At 37.8% G+C, this 19190-nt stretch overlaps 2 protein-coding genes across 4 annotated transcripts; both read left to right on the forward strand.

Annotated features, from left to right (window-relative positions):
- The first annotated feature begins 125 nt into the window (after positions 1 to 125).
- Positions 126 to 5216, forward strand: LOC114481683 (putative protein MSS51 homolog, mitochondrial). Of its 2 annotated transcripts, XM_028476676.1 has the most exons (7): positions 126 to 234; positions 1657 to 1806; positions 1893 to 2017; positions 3101 to 3304; positions 3467 to 3664; positions 4582 to 4675; positions 4765 to 5216. In XM_028476676.1, the coding sequence occupies exons 1-7, from the start codon at positions 218 to 220 to the stop codon at positions 4970 to 4972; spliced, it is 996 nt and encodes a 331-aa protein (XP_028332477.1). In that variant the 5' UTR covers positions 126 to 217; the 3' UTR covers positions 4973 to 5216. The 2 variants fall into 2 exon arrangements, with proteins under 2 accessions (XP_028332477.1, XP_028332476.1); XM_028476675.1 differs by having other exon boundaries at positions 3101 to 3664.
- Positions 5217 to 5716: 500 nt separating this feature from the next.
- cog7 (component of oligomeric golgi complex 7) lies at positions 5717 to 17095 on the forward strand. Of its 2 annotated transcripts, XM_028477083.1 has the most exons (18): positions 5717 to 6149; positions 7346 to 7494; positions 7670 to 7786; positions 8691 to 8859; positions 8957 to 9039; positions 10483 to 10605; positions 10690 to 10888; positions 11215 to 11342; positions 11416 to 11570; positions 11655 to 11771; positions 12189 to 12254; positions 12344 to 12530; positions 13760 to 13900; positions 14026 to 14109; positions 15344 to 15458; positions 15543 to 15686; positions 16439 to 16633; positions 16671 to 17095. In XM_028477083.1, the coding sequence occupies exons 1-17, from the start codon at positions 5984 to 5986 to the stop codon at positions 16603 to 16605; spliced, it is 2310 nt and encodes a 769-aa protein (XP_028332884.1). In that variant the 5' UTR covers positions 5717 to 5983; the 3' UTR covers positions 16606 to 16633; positions 16671 to 17095. The 2 variants fall into 2 exon arrangements, with proteins under 2 accessions (XP_028332884.1, XP_028332883.1); XM_028477082.1 differs by having other exon boundaries at positions 16439 to 17095.
- Positions 17096 to 19190: the final 2095 nt, after the last annotated feature.

Below are 19190 nucleotides of genomic sequence, written 5' to 3' on the forward strand. Positions count from 1 at the left end.
ACAATGACATTCAATGCTTTCATTCAGGAATAGTCTGGATTTGTCAGAATCTTCTGGAAATGAAAGCTCAGCTACTATAAGTGGAACAGTACCCCCCCCCCCCCCCCCCCCACCACCACCACCACCAGAAAAGCTCCTCAAATATCAAACCAGAGCAGAAGAAACGAGAAGAAGAACTAAAACAAGGAGCTAAACTGTGCCTGCTTTCAAACTTCAAATGACTGAAACTGAGAGGTAGGAATAGGGATGTGATTTGCTCTACTTAGTGCATTTCTAATTGCTCAACATAAGGACACAAACAAAGACAGTGTATGTGTGTGTGTGTGTGTGTGTGTGTGTGTGTGTGTGTGTGTATCCATGTGCTGATAACATGTGCTCATTCAGAAGCAGTTTGACATTTAAATGGTATTTCCAGTTGTTGCCCTCTACAGACTGTTCCGTGCTTTTATCAGACGCCTTCCTGCTGCTTGTTTCACTTTCTGCTCGGATTTCACTCTTATTGGATTCAAACACTCTTTTCAACCCTATTTTCCCCACCAGCAGCACATGGCCCGGGTTATTTATAGATGTGCAGGGCCTCAGTAATGCACAGTCGGAATACATACGGTACTCTTATTCCTCGTAGTAATTCCAGCAGGTTCATTTTGTCTTCTTTTTAAATAATATGTTAAGGTTTGATTTATTCAGACACTTTTGACAGTCGAAACTTGTCAGGAGATCAAAGGAAAGTTCCTGAAAAAAAGTTGTTTGAGTAAATGGAATCTTAACATATTATTCAAAAAGAACTTGTGGACAGAAGTCAAGGACACAACAAAGTGATCAGCCGATGCCTCTGAAGAAGACTGGCAGCTAACAGTCGAAACATGTCAGGAGATCAAAGTAAATTTCCTGAAAAAAGTTGTCTACTCTGAATAAATGAAACCTTGACATATTAATCAAAAAGAAAAAACTAACTTGCTGGAATTACCATGTGAAAGCCAAAGAAACATCAAAGCAATCAGTAGATGCCTCTGAAGAAGACTGGCAGCTGACAGTTGAAACATGTCAGGATATCAAAGTAAATTTCCTGAAAAAACAGTTGTCTGAATAAATGATACCATGACACATTTATTTAAAAGAAGACCAAATTAACTTGCTGGAATTACTATGTGGACGGAAGTCAAGGACACATCAAAGTGATTAGCAGATGCCTCTGAAGAAGACTGGCAGCTGACAGTCGAAACATGTCAGGAGATCAAAGTAAATTTCCTGAAAAAATGTTGTCTACTCTGAATAAATGAAGCCTTGACATATTATTTTAAAAGTAAACCAAATTAACTTGCTGGAATTACTACGCGGAAGTCAAGAACACATCAAAGCGATCAGCAGACACCTCTGAAGAAGGCTGGCAGTTTACAGTCAAAAACATGTCAGGAGATCAAAGTAATTTTCCTGAAAAAAGTTGTCTGAATAAATCAAACCTTGACATATTATTTTAAAAGTAGACCAAATGAACTTGCTAGAATTACTATGCGGAAGCCAAGGACACATCAAAGCCATCAGCAGACGCATCTGAAGAAGACTGGCAGCTGACCATCAAAAACATGTCAGGGGATCAAAATACATTTCCTGAAAAAAAGTTGTCTGAACAAAACGACTGTTATTCCTTCTTTCCAGGGCTGTTCCTGACACCAGGGCTGGACCCATGGCCTTCCGCTCCCAGAAGGAGATGTTTGAGAAGATGGAGGAGTCTTTTAAAATCTGTGCTTGTTGTGAAAAGCGGTCCAGTGGACTTTCAAAGCCAAACAGTCTGAAGCGTTGTGCAAGGTTCGTAAGAAATAAATAAATCCATTCATTTTACATTTCCATAGATATGAATGTTGTGACGACTCACCTTGCCTTCCTCTGCTCAGATGTTTGAACGTGTACTACTGCAGTAAGGAGTGTCAGAGGGACGACTGGCCCAAACACAAGACCTTCTGCCCACAGCTTCGTGTGGCAGCCATTGACAGAGTAGTGGAATGGCTTTTATTCAAAGGTATCAAAGAAAAGTCCAAGCATTTTATAGTTTTGTCACTGCAAAATTAGTTTTTAACGTACGACCCGGAAGAAAACCAGTAAAAAGTTATTTTTTACAAAAGCACTTATCGTTTTTTCAATATTGCGTGAAAAACAATAATGATGTCAGCTGATATCACATTGTATTGCTGATATCGGGCGATAAATATCATCCATCTCTAATTATTTGTAGCTTTTTCTGCTTCTGAAGTGAAAATTAAAGGAAATTCTCTAATGTTTAAGAACGACCAAAAAAAAAAAAAAAAAGTTGACCATGATAAAGTTGACTGACAAAATTCATAAACTAGATATGTATGGCTCTACCATGATTAAAAATAAATAGATAAATGCATAAATACCTACAGATATATGCCATTAATAAATAAAAGAATAAATAAATACCTACAGCAGTGATTCCCAGCCTCTTTTGAATCGTGACCCCATTTTGATATTTCTGGCGACCCCAAAAACACTTTTTTTCATTTATTTCAAATTAGTTTTTGATCATATTTGTTCCAAACACAGGGTAGCCAGGATTATAAACAGATAATTTTATGCTGAATTTTATCTGAACTAGATTCCTATTTGAGAAAGTGAAAGTTAAGGTTGTGTTTTGTGTTTTATTTTGAAAAAAGTACATTTTTAATCAGTAATTATTCTCATGTGACCCTATTTGAATTCCAGGCGACCCCAAGGGTGAAAAACACTGACCTACAGTTATATGCCATTAATAAATAAATGAATCAATAAATAAATCACTCATACTTGAATATATACCATAAATGCTATAGATTTAGTTCTGTATTTATTTAATTCTAGTTATGGCAGAGTTGGTCCTCAATGCTGTATGTTGAGAAGAACAAAGAGAAGCTTATAAAATACTGGCAAAACTTCGAACCTAAAAGGCCTCACATTTATGATCTGTGGGTAAACAGGGAGCACTCTACTCCTAAGAGGTTATTGTCATGTCTCTCTACTTTTATTGTTTCAAAAAAGCCTTTTTTCAGTCACGTCTCTTGAAAGTCTCACTTATGCATCAAATTCTCCTTCTTTCAATCATCAGGAGATCTTCCATTTGCCACTGAAACATGGTCCAAGCCTCAGTCAGAGGTGAAATGTTGGGACGACTGGCTCTCCATGCAGGGCGACCTCTCCTCACGCCTCCATCCCATCCTCAACGGAGACAACATGGTCCACCTGTGGACCAACGCAGGCCGCCCTCGTCCTGATGAAGACCACCTGAAGCAGTCTCTGTGGAGGGTTTGCAGTGAGTTCTTCTCCCGGCCACTCACCATTGCCTTGGGTTTCAGGCTGTTTGGTCTGGACCCGTTGTCCCAGCCCCTCACCGTTCACCTGGTGGGAGCTGGTCAGAGTGAGACGCTGGCAGCACAAGTGACTGACTACGATGAGCTGAATAAAATGTTCCCAGGACACCAGGGTGTGGAGATAGTGATGGTGGGGCCGGAGGTGGTGGACGGGCCCATTGTGAGGCCTCCTCTCAGGATGTTTGGCCCCAGACAGAGAGTCTACATCAGCGCTTATAAAGGACTTTATCATCAGTTCTGGGAAGACCTGGTGGAGAAAGAAGAAGCAGCTAAGCCGGACCTGGTGGTTGGATTTCATCCTGGTAAATATGACACACACACACAAAAAGGTCTTTGACTGCACACTATTACCTTGTTGTTGCATTGAACTAGGGCTGAAAACTCATAGTTTAATATTTTGTCTCAAAATGTCAATATAAGTTATAAATCTCAATATTCTTTTAATTCAAATGAAGTCTTACCAGATAAACAATTCTGGGTTAACACATGGAAACCAGTTGTATTTTTAATTTATTATTATTTTTAAAGGTTACCTCTTTCAGATGTAGCCTACGCATATGTTCATAACAGGAACTATGTACAATAATAAAACAATATTTATAAACTTGTAAATATGCAGAAGGAACTACTCGCCAATAAATAAAGCCCTATTACACTCTGGGAAACAATAACGTGACATAAATTTGCTCCCTGGTAAAGATTGTAGCTCTAACAACTGGTACAATGAAAAACTTGGTAATGCGTTTTAGTATCTCCCTGGGATTAGGGCTGGGCGATATAGACCAAGACTCATATGTCAATACTTTTTCCTCAAAATGGTGATATACAATAGTAAAGTCTTACCCGAAAAACAATTCTGGGTTAAATTTGCAAAATGCCACACAGGCTAATTTATTAACTTTTTTTTTTTTTCAACATTTATATATGGGACAGCATGTGTGAGTGAGTTTTGTAGCGTGGCTTGGGTTGGGACGCACAGAAATCTATCTAACTGTGCTTTTCATTCTGTTCTGAGAAGTAATGAAAGCAGCGACTCCTAAAATGAGTAATTTAATACATAATGAGTTATAAAAAATATGTATATCGATATAGGCGATATTGTTATTTTCTATATGGCCAAAATAGAAAACTCGATATATCTTGAATCTTGATATATTGCTCAGCCCGACAATGAACTCTTCATAATTGTGGCTGTTTTCCAACTTGTTTCTGTGGAAAGGCTTTGATGCTAGCCAAGGCCTGGACGAGGGATGGCTTCCAACTCTTCTGCTCCTCAGGGATTATGGAATACCTTCTCTGTTCACAGCACTGAAGTGAGTATCAACGAAGACAATATTAAAGACTCTTTCATTTTCAAAGAACAAAAACCAGCACCTAAACAACACATGTTCCTCCTTCTCAGTGAGGCAGAGATGACCTACTCTTTGCAAATCCTCTTGGAGTTGGAGATGGACATGAAGGGGAGCGGAGTCAACCCTTTTGCGTCATTGAAGCCAGAAGTGGTGGCGTCGTCGTCTCCGAACAAGCCTCTCGTCTACTGCAACTCCCACTACTTTGCTTTCCAGGGACTTTTGGAGACTGCGGAGTTCGAGGAACCAGGAGAGGCCTGAAGAGTCAGAGTGGGACTGGGAAATGGCTTAAAAAAAGAAATACTGACATTAAATGCTTTATTTCATTTTAATTTTCCTTTTCAAACATAAAACCTGCTATTTAGGTCAAAAGTCAACATTTTAACAAAGATTAATATATAAGCCCAATCAGGGTAGACTTTTATAGAAGATTAATAGCTTGTAAAAATAAATCAGTTTTTGGTACGTGTGTACAATTATCAAATACTAAAGGTGTGTGATGTCATTATCTCGGGGCTGGGAAATTAGTATGCATTTTTCCATATTCCATATGCCTATGTTATGCTTTTAAGAAGCTAATAAATATCTGAATGTAAAATATATGCCCCAGACTACAATTATTAATTATTTGTAATATTTGCACTGAAGTTTTTACCACATTATTGTTCATGCACATAAAAAAAACTAAAAACTAAACTATAATATTGTTAAGTACGGTCTGATTTAATTTTGTGTGTGCAGGTATAAAGGTAAAAGAGCTTTAAAGGTTCATTGTTTTATATTTATTGTTTTAATATATTTTTTTATGTAGAGAATTTTTTTTAAATGTAATTATTTTGGGTAAAATTATATTTTTATTATTTGCAATCCATATGGAATTAGTAACACATCAATCACCAAGTTATTAAAAAAGTTGATTCATTGATATTTACTTGTTTTTTAAACCGGGCACTTGCGTTCCGGCTTGTTTCTCAGGGGGAAGGTTTTACGGAAGCACAACCGGAAGTTGTTGTCATTCCGGAACCCGTAGCCGCACTGCTGACGTCAGACACTGAACTATGTCTGTATTTTTATATCTTTAAAGCCACACACATTAAAAAGTAACTCTGGAGGAAGCCGTGGCTTTGCTGGAACTATATTTAGTTGTCATGGTCATTTCATTTTCCTGGGCTATTTATTTTATATTCGTGTCGAAGCCTCTGTTTGGGAAAAACTAGCCATGGCTCGGTGAGCAGGACAGAGGAGAGCCGAACAGTGTTACCCCCCGCAGGGATGGATTTCTCCAAGTTCCTGGACGATGACTTTGACGTGAAGGATTGGGTGAATGGTGCGTTCAAGGTGGCGCAGAAGGACGTCCCGGGGAAGGCGGACAGCCACGCAGCGACACTAGTGATGAAGCTGCAGCTCTTCATCCAGGAGGTCAACAACGCCATCGAGGGTCAGTAAACACTGCTCCTTATGTCTGACAGAGAGAACTAAAATGTCATCTGAACTTGTAAAGTAGCACTGTATAATACACGCCTTGGTAGAGAGACGTTAAAGGATTTCCTATAGATGTAAACACTTGCTTCAAGAGGGTTTTCACGGCGTGTCTTCAAACCGGAAGTCGCCATATTGGAGGTACTCAGCAGGTAAACAAAGCAGATCCTGAACGTTGAACGAAAGGAATTAGTGAATAATTGCCGTGTTTTCAGCCAAAAGTTAGAATCAGGGAGAACAATGTCAAAAGCGACACGGTTTAGCGAAGCTAAACCAGGATCTATGAGGCAAACATCTGGACAACATCTGAATTTTTGTTTGGCCCATTTCTTGTCAGGTAAGTGAATTGTTAATAGCAGCGGCTCTGAACTCATTTTCTAGTGTGATGATAATATAATAATTCATATAAAGCTACTGCATGTGGATTATTGACTTAATATAATCACGTTTAATAGCCTGCTACAGTAGCAACACAGTTGTTAAAATGTAGAGCTGTATTTCTCATTGTATTCCAGGTCATAGGTCTGACCTTTATCTAAAGGATGACCCAGATTGGGTTAGGGTTAAAACCAGGTAGGTGACCATATCAGGATAAGCAATAGACGGAAGACTCTCCGGTCGTCCTTGATCCAACTCGTATAGATCTGCACCAACAATAAACATTAACTTTTCCAGATATCGTGACCAAGTCCTTCCCTCTAGGCCTTTGCATATATAGCACATTTTGAGGAGCTTTTCTTTGGTTTTCAGACATTTATCCATCGCAGTGTTTACCTCAGAGTGCCTCCAATATGGCCGCGCATCCGTCTTACTGCCCAGAATGTGACGTAGTATTTATTTAGCACACATTAAAGAAAAAAACAACATTGTATATAAGCTCCACCCCTTTCAGCAAACACAGAAAAATAACGGCCAACAAAATGCACAATTTGATATGAGTAAAACAAATATATAGACAAACTATGCAAAAATCAATATCAAAAGACAATGAAAATATTAGAAAGAAATACAAAATGAAAGATCTATTTTTCTAAACATTCTTTAATGTGTATTTTTTGTAGCTACAGCTCCTCTGTTGATTGGATGGGGAGATTTTCTAAAGAAAACTTATAATTTTTGGTTAATGATGACTGAATAATTGCTGCCTTTGTGTAGAAAGCAGCAGTCAAACGCTGCAGAATATGCCCAGAGTCCTGAGAGACGTGGAGGCTCTGAAACAGGAAGCTACTTTCCTGAAGGACCAAATGGTGTTGGTGAAAGAAGACATCAGGAAGTTTGAACAAGACACAGTGCAGTCTATGCAGGTGTGTGTGTGTGTTTATGTGGATTTTTTATTTTTTTTACTAACACATGAATTTATATGCATCGAAAAATGCATCTGTAATAACATTTTTTCCTGTTATGTGTGGTTTCTAAGCTTCCACCCTTAGTCCAATATTGTGAGTGAGCATCATGGCAACATTTTATTGATTCTATCAGGTACTGGTGGAGATCGATCAGGTGAAGAGTCGCATGCAGCTGGCAGCTGAAGCCCTGCAGGAGGCAGACAAATGGAGCACCTTGAGTGCAGACATTGAGGAAACCTTTAAAACACAGGTGGGTGGCTCATTCCATGTCATTTCAACACATTTTCAGGAAATCTCACACGCTTTGGTCTCAAAAAAGGCTGAAAATGGAAGAAAAATAAGGACAAGCAAAAATTGACACACACCCCCCCCCTCACTAAATTGTCCATATCTCAAAAAGTATTTATCTGATCAAACTAAAAATGTACAGTGTGACAATTGAATAATCACAGAACAATTAAAATGTAAGTATCGTCACTTATCATCTCACGTTCGGCTTTATGAGTGAAATACGTACGGCGTGTGTTCAAAAGTCTTGTACAGACAGGCTTTGTCCATTTTACGTGAAACACTGCAGTAAAAAAACACCTGTAATTATTCTCATACACTCCCATCATATTGATTTAATACCAGAATCTGCCTCCAGAGGGAGCTGCTACACAAAGCACAGCTGCATAGAAGTCAATAATGCCACATCCAGTAGCTTGATATGAATTATATTATCTTCACGCTAGAAAATGAGTTCAGAGCCGCTGCTATCAACAATTCACTTCCCTGACAAGAAATGGGCCGAACAAATTCAGATGTTGTCCAGATGTTTGCCTCGTAGATCCTTGTTTAGCTTCGCTCACCACTAGCACCTCCTTTCCTCTGATAACTTTTGACATTGTTCTCCCTGATTTGTTCTAACTGTTGGCAGTCTATAAAACTGCTCATGTTTTTCAGGGTTTGACTGATTGGTACAGCCAAAAACACAGCAATAATTCACTATTTTCTTTTGTTCCAACGTTCGGGATCTGCTTTGTTTACCTGTTGAGTGCCTCCAATATGGCCACTTCTGGTTTGATGACGTGTCGTGAAAACCCTCTATTAAACCTCATTGTCTTTTTATTTTACAGTAAAGTGCAGTTTTGATGTTTTGGGTTTTTTTCCAGGATCTTTCAGTCATTTCCTCCAAATTGACGGCCATGCAGAACAGCCTGGCCATGCTGGTGGACACACCAGACTACTCTGATAAGTGTGTCCACCTGGAGGCCCTGAAGAACAGACTGGAGGCCATGGCCAGCCCTCAGATTGTGGCCACATTTAATTCCATGTCTGTAGGTGAGAGCCCTGGAGAGAGTCGGTTTAATCCACTGACCATGTCTGTGTGTCAGTGAGTGTCATGTCAACCTGTGTCTGTGTTTGTTTTTATCTGCAGAACAAGCCAAGCTGTTTGTTAAAGTGTTCACTGAAATCGACCGCATGCCACAGTTACTTGCTTACTACTACAAGTGCCAAAAGGTCAGTGTTGAAGGTTTCTTCATTTAAAAAAATGTTGTTTTTTTTTTAGAAGAGGAACTGTGTTAAAATGAGAAAACTCCTTCAAATTTAATGGCAGGTATTCTGGAAATAATTGGATAATTTTTTTTATTTTATTTTGAACATGAAAACAACAGCAGTGTATCTGCCACAATGAGAAAGATTTAAAAAAAAAAAAAAATAATTAAAAAAAGGTGTATATATATAAACATATAATTTTACAATTCATGTATTCCCCTATACAGTCATCTGACCAAACATACACATACATAAGTATATACACACCTATTTACAATTTTTTCCCTTTAACACTTAAGCTTAGAGAAGATAAACTTTATGTATTTATGTTTAAATAAAAAAATAACAGCATTCCATCAAAAAAATTCTTGAAACTGAATTTCTACTATTAGACTAGACAACCAAATTAGTTGGCAACCGCGTATTAAATTTGTTCAAAAAAAGATTTCAAAAAGTATAGCTGTACTCAACAAAGCAAGACATGTTTTAAATTACACTTCACTGTTCAATAGTATTACCATATCTCACATACTGAGCCACTATTCTATCAATCAAAATTACTCACATTAGCAGAAATTGTAGCTTTTCAAACAAGTAAAATAGCATTTAAAGCACAACAAAAACTTCTCCCTAAAAATATTCAGAAATTATTTATTGAAAAAAGACTTACAACTTAAAAAACTACACGCATGGACAAAAAAAAAGCTTTAGTGTGTCAGTAAGCGGTAACAGGTTGTGGAACAGATTGTGTGTTGAAATAAAAAAAAATGTCTGAATTTAAAGCAATTTAAACATAAATACATAAAGTTCATCTTCTGGAAACAAAAGTGTTAAAGGGATAAACTTGTAAATAGTTGTGTATATACTTGTGTATGTGTGGATCACATGAATTGTATAATTATATAGCTATATATCAATGAATTATGTGTGCATATACTGGTTTATATGTATATTTATAGTGTAAACGGGTGTATATTATAAGAATATCATTGTTCTCTCTTTGCCTTGTTTTATTTATTTTATTTTAAATTTTTTATTACTATTATTATTGTCATTATTTTTTTTCATTTTGAGATATACTGCTGTTGTGTTCATGTACAAAATTAAATCAAATCAAATCAATTATTTTCTAACAAATACTTATTTATAAATAGTGTCAATTTACATCGAGATTATGAACAGAACCAAATGAACAAAAAAAAAAAAAAAACACATTTTCATAAGTCATGTGCAACCAATTTTCTTTGTGACTTGGCTAGGAAGTTATTATTTTTCTTGGTATTTTTGGATATCCAAGAGTTTTAAATGAAAGATGATGATAAAAGCTGTAAAAAAGAAAAAAAAAAGAAGCACTCATATCCAGCTCTGAGGTGTGGAGTTTTGTTTTTTATAAATATATATATTTAGGGTCAGTTGGTGAGCGTTTGGCAGGATCTGTCCCAGAGTGAGCTCAGTCTGAATCACCAGCTGTCTGATTTCTATGACACCCTGATGTCTACGTGGCACACTCAGCTGCAGTGGAGCAGTCAGGTGAGGCACCGCAGCATAAAAGACGGACAAACCTTTCATCGTCAGATGCTGATTGATATCCGTGTGTCACATGACTGACTGTAGGTGTTTAAGAACCCGTATGAAGTGGTAACGGTGCTGCTGATCCAGACTCTGGGTGCCATGGTGCCCTCTATCCCCGTGTGTTTGAGCTCAGCCATGGAGCGAGCGCCCCAGGAGCAGCGTCTGGACGTCCTGCTGGAGCTCCACCAAACTGTGTCCACGTTCGGACACAACCTGGAGTCCGCCATGCTGCCCCACCTGGGTAAGCACCTGGAACACGACTGCACTTTTATACCGATTCACTTTTTATTCCCACAGTCTTTTACCATATGTATAGAGATATAACAACAATTCAATAAACAGTTTTCCATTTTATACAATATTTTCAAATAAAGACACACACGTCGCTCATTTCAACAAAATATTTCTTTAAAAAATACCAGAATTTAAAAAAGTTTAATGTGGAAAACACGACATTTAAGGGAAAAAATGGTATTTTAACAAAAAATCAAGAATTTTATAGGGCCTTAGTTTTGTTCTACTCACCATCCTGTTCTGTGTGTGTGTGTGTGTCTGTGTCCTCTCCAGGTAAGAATAACCTCCTGAAGGTGAACGAGCTGGTGTGCTCTCTGTACGACCCCTACAGAGCCTACCAGCTGCAGTACCGAGAGCTGGAAGAAGCTCATCTCCTGATCCAGATCAGCGCCGTTCCTCTGGTCAGACTCTGTCAGATCATCACACAGTTTTCTAGTCCAAGCAGCAGCGCTTCACACTTGTTCCTCTCCTTAGGAACACGGGGAGGTGATTGATTGCGTGGAGGAGTTAAGTCGCTCTGTTGGGAAGTTGTTTGGTCTGGCCAGTAATGCTGTGGACCGCTGTGTGAGGCTGACGGATGGACTCGCTGTGTGTGGCCTCGTCAAAGCTCTCAAAGCTCTTTTTACCAAGTATGGACCATTTACTTCTATCAACTCTATTTATTCACACATCTGTTTTCCCCGAATTCCGCTTAAAACCTGCTTGTTCTATAGGTACGTATCCGACTTCTCCGTAACACTACAGTCCATCCGCAAGAAGTGTAAACTGGAGGATATCCCGAGCTCGTCGGTTTTTCATGAGGATTGGACGGCTTTTCAGAACTCCGTTAGGTAAGGGTGTGAGAAGAAATCGATTGCGATATTTCACCGCGCAATTATGGTATGATCCAAAAAATGTCCACATCGATTTTTTTAATCATGTTTTTGAACAAAAACCATTTAATTGCGCTAACATGCATAGCAATGCATTTTAGCAAAAGTTAAACTTTCGTTGAAAAATGTAAATGTACAGTTTGTTACAATGTACTGGTTCTCGCAAGTTTAAAAAAAATAAAATAAATAGTATTTTCATACTATTTTGTATTTGTAAAAGTGAACCATCTAATTATTGATAGCGTGATATATGACAATGTATACCGTATATATGTTTAGTATCGTATTATGACATGCAAATCGTATGGTCAGGTACGTGTGGTTGTATGTGAAATCATTGATTAGATTCCTGAACGTTTTCTCATTGTTTTCCAGGATCATCGCTACATGTGGAGAGTTACTCAGACAAAGTGGTGCATTTGAGCAACAGCTGTCGAACAAGTGAGAACAACTTCTGCATGTTAAACGTACTTTAATCAGAGGTGAAAGTGAAACATCTGTACTCGTTCTGATCCCACCCTCACCTGCAGGATTTTGGGAACAGCTGGGAAATATTTGTCCGAGTCCTACAGTCCACGCAGCCTGGCAGGAATACAGGAAGCCATATCCAGTGAGAGGAAGAACGCCACCAGGAACCCATGGCAGGAGTACAACTACCTCCAACGAGGGAACGTAGCACAATACAACAACCTGATGGAAGTGCTCTACTCACTGAAGGTATGTTTTAGGGGGAGTTCTTTCATCAGTTTGTCACATCGACTACTGTTTTTTGCAGCGTACTGGACGTTGTTTTTCCTTTAAAGTTGAGGGTGTGGCCAATGTGACGGTGCACTCTGTGTGGATTTTTCCCTCAGTCACACGTGTCCAGTGAAAGCAGGAGGGAGAATATTACTGACAATCACCCCTACAGCAGAATGAATGAACTGTAACAATCACTGAACATCACGGTGAACTGAACGTTCAACAACCAGCTTCAGATAATGTGAGGAAAGGTAAAAGTCTCACAGGTTTAATAACAGGACGGCAGCGTCATGGTCTGTATGCAAAACAGTGACAGCACAAGTCATACATCTGCTGGATATTTGTTTTTATTTATATATTTAGATTTAGATTTAAAATAAGATTGCTGATTGTCCCAGTAATAAATGGAAGTTTGTGGAGCGGTGCTGGCTTGTATGCATTTACGGTGGGAGGAGCGAATAAACAGTACAATACGGTTTAAAATGTAAGATATCTCAACCAGTTTTTAATAGTAGTTAATATTAAATGGCGTTAGGTTTGTTCAGGAGTGATCAAACACAGGACTCTGACAGCTGACGTGACACACACACACACGGAGAGAGAGAGAGAGAGAGAGAGAGCGCTGAAACACTCCGAATAAAGTCAAATTTAACCAGTTTAAACAACCACGTTACTAACTTTTAGCAGTTCAAAAAAGTTTTGAATATTGACCTTTTTTAAATCCAAACAAACTGCGACACAGTGACGTCATATGACCCGGAACCGGAAGTAGCAAGCTCAATACCTCGCTCATTACCGAAAGAGAGCCGTAATCTTAAAATTAAAATGAACGTTTTGCAACACAAAGTAACGGATGCACACACTTGTGGTATTTGGAAGCCGTTGACAAAGTTTCAGGTCAAACACATACCGCGTTGGGGAGATATTCGCTCCACACACACGCACACAGACCTTTCTTGCTTTTGTTAGTAGATGCTGACATGAATGTTGATCATGTGACCCTCTGATCAAACAAACACATTTTCTTCAGCCCTGCTGTGATAAAAGTTGCCTACCTCTGCAATAGGGTGGAGCCTAGGTGACCGAGTGACCATTCCGTGGATTTCCTGGGAAAATTGCTAAATCATTGGAATGCGGCCAATACAGCGGTGCGTTCAATATACCGTAGACCCTCATGTGTCTTTTTTTTTTTTCTCGTCCCTCAGGAGAAAGGCACAGGGACCTCCAGCTTGTTAGCCGAGCCCAGAACGGCTCTGACCAGACTCAATCAGCAGGCCAACCAGCTGGCCTTCGACTCTGTCTTCCTGCAGATCAAATACCAGCTCTGCCTCGTCTCCAAGATGGAGGTGATCGTTACGTGCTCGCTTTCACTCTCATCTGATTTTAAACACACACACAGATACAAAGGGAGTGTGTGTATCTCTGCCTCTGATCTCACGCTCTTTGATTTCTGCTGCTTGAATATTTACAGAGTCAAGAAGGACCAGGTTTAGGAGAGAGCTACAGTGAAGACCTGCCTACATTCAGCCTGTCACCACAGGAGTACATCACCAACGTACGTCAAGACACACACACACACACACACACACATTACGAAAATTAAGAATAAAAATGACTATAAAACTGACATTTCAAGTGAAAAAGAAACATTTTCTGTGAAATTATTGCAGATTTTACACTTTTGAATCAATTATAATAAACTTTTTGGTCTTGTTTTTAGCTTTAATATTAACTCAACATCAATAAAACTATTGTATAGTGTCCATAGTGGAATTAAACACTATATCATTTATTTGCACTTTCTCTAAAATAATAGACTTCAGTCAGCATACAAGGGTTTGTTTTTGTTTATATACTTGTATATGTTCACATTCAATCTTTATTTTTATTTTTTTTATTCTTTTCACACCTTCCACCAACTCTTGGTTCAGAAATTTTGAGCCCATTTTTGCTTATTTTTACCCTTTTTTTGCAACTACACCAAACTCACTATATTTTAACCTATTTTTTATATTTTTGCTCCTTTTAATGTATTTTTGCTACATTACTCCAATTTCTGCCACTTCTCCATCACATGTAAATGCCTTTTCAGCACATTTTTTCCACTTTCAAGACATTTTCAGCACTTATAAACCCTTTCCACCACTTTTCCAACCAAATGTCTCATATGTTGACCCATTATTGTCACTTTTAACCTCTTTTCACGATATTTCATGCTTATTGTTGTTTTTATATTTGTTTAAACTAATTGTTCCTACTCTTTTTCTGACACTTTAAGCCAATATTGTCACTTTTTACCCATTTTACCGCCTTTTCCACTATTTTTGGTCACTTTTAACCCGTTTCATTTTTGATTAAAACCAGGATTTACATCTTTATGATGACTATATACTATGGCCCAAATAATAATACAATTCCTGGATAACAGCGGATATTATTCAGATAAATAAATAAATGTGGTTATCACGATTCATAGAACAGTGGACCATCATTTTGCTGATTTTATGGATGGACCCCAAAAAGCTCTCCTCTTTATTTCCCCTTATAGAAACGACAGGCCACCTTTTACAGCAATTGTGTGCAATGGATATCGGTAAAGTTTAACGAGTATGAGTATATTAGCAAACCTGAAAAAATGAGCAAGTGGGTCAGAAAATGGATAGATGGATGGATGGTATATTGACAGTATCATTATCTGTGCATCCCGAGAGTAAACGTGTTACATTTTTCACTCGTTACAGCAAATAAAACCAAAGGAATATTGTCTACCTTGTGTTTGTCCTCCATAGATCGGACAGTTCCTGATGTCGCTGCCTCTTCACTTGGAGCCCTTTGTGACGCAGGAGGACTCAGCATTAGAGATGGCGTTGCACGCTGGAAAGCTTCCTTTCCCTCCAGAGCGAGGTTACCAACCATTGAAAACCCATCATTTGTACAAATCGTTCATCTTTATCCACTGTTAAAGCTCACGTGTCATTCTGTTTTTAGGGGAGGACCTTCCTGAGTTAGACAACACTGCAGATTACTGGTTGGGCTCCATTGCTCGAGCCACCATGCAAACGTACTGCGACGCCATTTTGCTGATCCCCAGCTTGAGTCCCCATTCTACCAAACAGCTCGCTACAGACATCGGTACAGTATTTACAATCACACGTATTGTTAATTCCATTCCTTCACCTTTTTTGAGCCATGGTGCATCTTTTCATCGAAATAAAAAATCTCAAAATGTTAAAAAACAAAACTTTGTTATTTATATTTACAAAATATAGTCATTCTTATCAAAATGTCTTGAATAAGAATCAAATAAACACATAAAAAAGTATAATATTTCTTCGTTCTAATAAAAAGTGCTATTAACAATATGCAGTCATTCTTATCAAAGTCAAACTAAATACTGAACAAAAATATTTTATCATCTTTAATTTTGCATATTGGTTCATTTTATATGATGTATTGTTATATTTTACAGCTTTATATTTATAATCGTAATTATGATATATATACATTATTATTAATATTAATAATAATAAATAAATATATTGCTAATTTTTCAATTCAATTTAGTTCTGTATTGTTAAATGTAAGAGTGTCAGATTTGATCCAAAGGCTTTTATTGAGGGATTTGATGTTGAAGAATGAAACAAATCTAGTTTATGAACATGAAAGATGAGAAATGAGTGACATTTGTGTGCCTTTCTTTTTAACTTTTTTTTTTTTTTTTTATCACAATGGCATATTTGGAGACGAGAATTAATTAGTTTTCAAAAAGGGTTTTTTTTTATAGAACAATTAGTTGAAATGGAATATTTTCCCGCGGCACACCTGACGATCTCTCAGTGGTTGAAAAACCTGCTCCAGTGGATTCAAACACTTGTTTCCCACAGACTATCTGAGCAACGTGATGGACGCACTGGGCCTCCAGCCGTCCCGTACCCTGCAGCACATCGTCACACTGCTGAGGGCCAAACCTGCAGACTACAGGCAGACCGCCAAGCTGTTGCCTCGCCGTCTGGCCTCGTCCATCGCCGCGCTGCGCAGCATCGATTACTAACATCATCAGACAGCACGGGACACTCGCTGCTTAGAAAACTGGAGAATGGGACAAAAGCAGCAGCAGCTGTACTACTATTATTTTCTTATTTTGATTTTTAAATGATTATTCTCACCAAGGACTGCTGCATTCATGGTTGTTTTTCTTTTGTGTAAGGGTAACAAAGGTTGTTTTTTTTTGGTGTGGATTAATCATGTATTACCACCGTTAGGAATGAGTCTACCCTCTTATTTTATAACATGGGCGTGGATATATCAGAGCATTTATTGAAAGCTATATGTTGAAAATATTTTCTATATAATTTGCTTAAATACTTGTTACAGGTGAATGGATGCACGGTTTCTGGTTCGTGTCACTTTTTAATTTCAAGAATAAAGTAGGGGATGAATTTGTTGTCTTTTGTCAAGGAGCGAACATGTTATTGATACTGTTCTATATATTTTTTTCAAGCTGTATCATAATTTTCTGTTATTAAAGGCTGGTATCTATACAGTGGCTGCTTGTGTTTTTGTTCTTTTTAACCTAAAATAATACTCTTTTGTTCATGTAGAGAGCTTTAAATCCATACAGCAGTGTCAGCCAGTCTGTTTAAAAGTGTTTTTCACTTGTACCTCATGAAAATTGTGTCTATCACATCTATACGTCAGGGGAAAACTTGTAGGATTTAAGGTGTAACATCAGCAGTGAGAGAACATTGCTTTTGTCTTTATAACTAATAAGCTATCTGATTTTTTTTTTTTTTTTTTTTTTTTAAATAATTCAGGGATGTATTTAATTAATGTTGTTCAGTGGCTCACATTTGTGTATTTGTTTCATACACACACACACAAAAAAAAAAAAAGTTTTTCTTTCTTTAGAATAAACTGTTATGCTTCAGATCCAATGGGGTACCCACACTTTATGCTGGCTGCAGTTGTGACAGGTATTAAATGTTTATGGTAAATTTTAAAAAATGATGTAAAAGTAGTATAATATAACCTATTTAAAGATATCTGTGATTTTCTGCTGTCAGTGGCCACACAATTTTACTCACAATTAACAACTTACAATGAAAATTCATCAAATAACCTACAATAAGAACATAAATATAGAAAGAAACCATTTTGTTACTTCTCTAAACTTTAAATACAATGACAAATTCGCAACTTGCAAGTACACAGTTCATGTATCCCAGTGGTTCTCAAACGTTTTTGGCTCTATTCCCCCTTTGTCTGACTCCAACATTTTGTTCAGAAGACAATTTAAAAACAACTATAGATCATAATTATGTAATGAACGTTTTTTAAAGAATCTCATTTTGGAAATAAGTGGAAAGAAACACTATTTAGTGCAGTGGTTCCCAATCCCAACCTTATTTGTAACGACCCCAAATACTGCATTTACTGCATTTTAGTTTAACTACACTGAACAAAAATATAAATGCAACACTTTTGTTTTTGCTCCCATTTTTCACGAGCTGAACTCAAAGATATAAAACATTTTCTATAAACACAAAAAAACAATTTCTCACAAATATTGTTCACAAATGTGTCTAAATCTGTGTTAGTGAGCAGAGATAATCCATCCCATCTCACAAGTGCTGATTAGACGCCATGATTATTGCACAGGTGTGCCTCAGGGTGGCCACAATAAAAGGCCATTGAATGTGATAATTTGCCCACTCAAGTGAGTTATGATGACAAACTGCAGTCAGGTGGAGACCCCGATGAGGATGAAGAGCATGCAGATGAGCTTCCCTGACGCTTTATGACAGTTTGTGCAGAAAGTTGTTGGTTATACAAAGCGATGATTGCAGCAGCTGTCCTGGTGGCTGTTCTCAGACCATCATGGAGGTGATGCTGGATGTGGAGGTCCTGGGTTGGTGTGGTGACACGTGGTCTGCGATTGCCTCTGAAATGCCCTTGGAGATGGCTTTTGGTCTAGAAATGAAATGCTATGGTGGACATTCCTGCAGTCAACGTGCCAATTACACGCTCCCTCAGAACTACTGACATCTGTGGCATTGTGCTGTGAATAAACTGAACATTTTTAGAGTGGCCTTTTATTGTGGCCAGCAATAATCACAGTGTCTAATCAGCATCTTGATATGCCACACTTGTGACGTGGGACGGATTATCTCTGCTCACTAACACAGATTTAGACAGATTTGTGAACAATATTTGTGAGAAATAGTGTTTTTTTTGTGTGTTTATAGAATGTTTTATACCTTTGAGTTCAGCTCATGAAAAATAAGAGCAAAAACAAAAGTGTTGCATTTATATTTTGTTCAGTGTATTTTGAACTGTATTTTAGTTTAACTAGATTTATATTTCACAGAAAGTATAGAAAATGTTGTTTTTAAGATTGTGTTTTCATTTCAAAATAATTTAAACATTTTAATTTTTCAGAAATTTCAGGCGACCCCACACAAGGGGTCCTGACCCCAAGGTTGAAAACCACTGATTTAGTGGCTTCTGAATAGATTGATTTCTATAGTATTTTATCATTTAGAGTAGACTGACACTTAATGTGTTAATTTTCCACTCTTTCTCTCTCGCTTTCTCACAAGTACCTCCTGTAGTGCCATCGCGTACCCCCAGGGGTAC

The sequence above is a fragment of the Gouania willdenowi genome, chromosome 19 (assembly GCF_900634775.1).
Source record: "Gouania willdenowi chromosome 19, fGouWil2.1, whole genome shotgun sequence".
Taxonomy (NCBI): Eukaryota; Metazoa; Chordata; class Actinopteri; order Blenniiformes; family Gobiesocidae; genus Gouania; species Gouania willdenowi.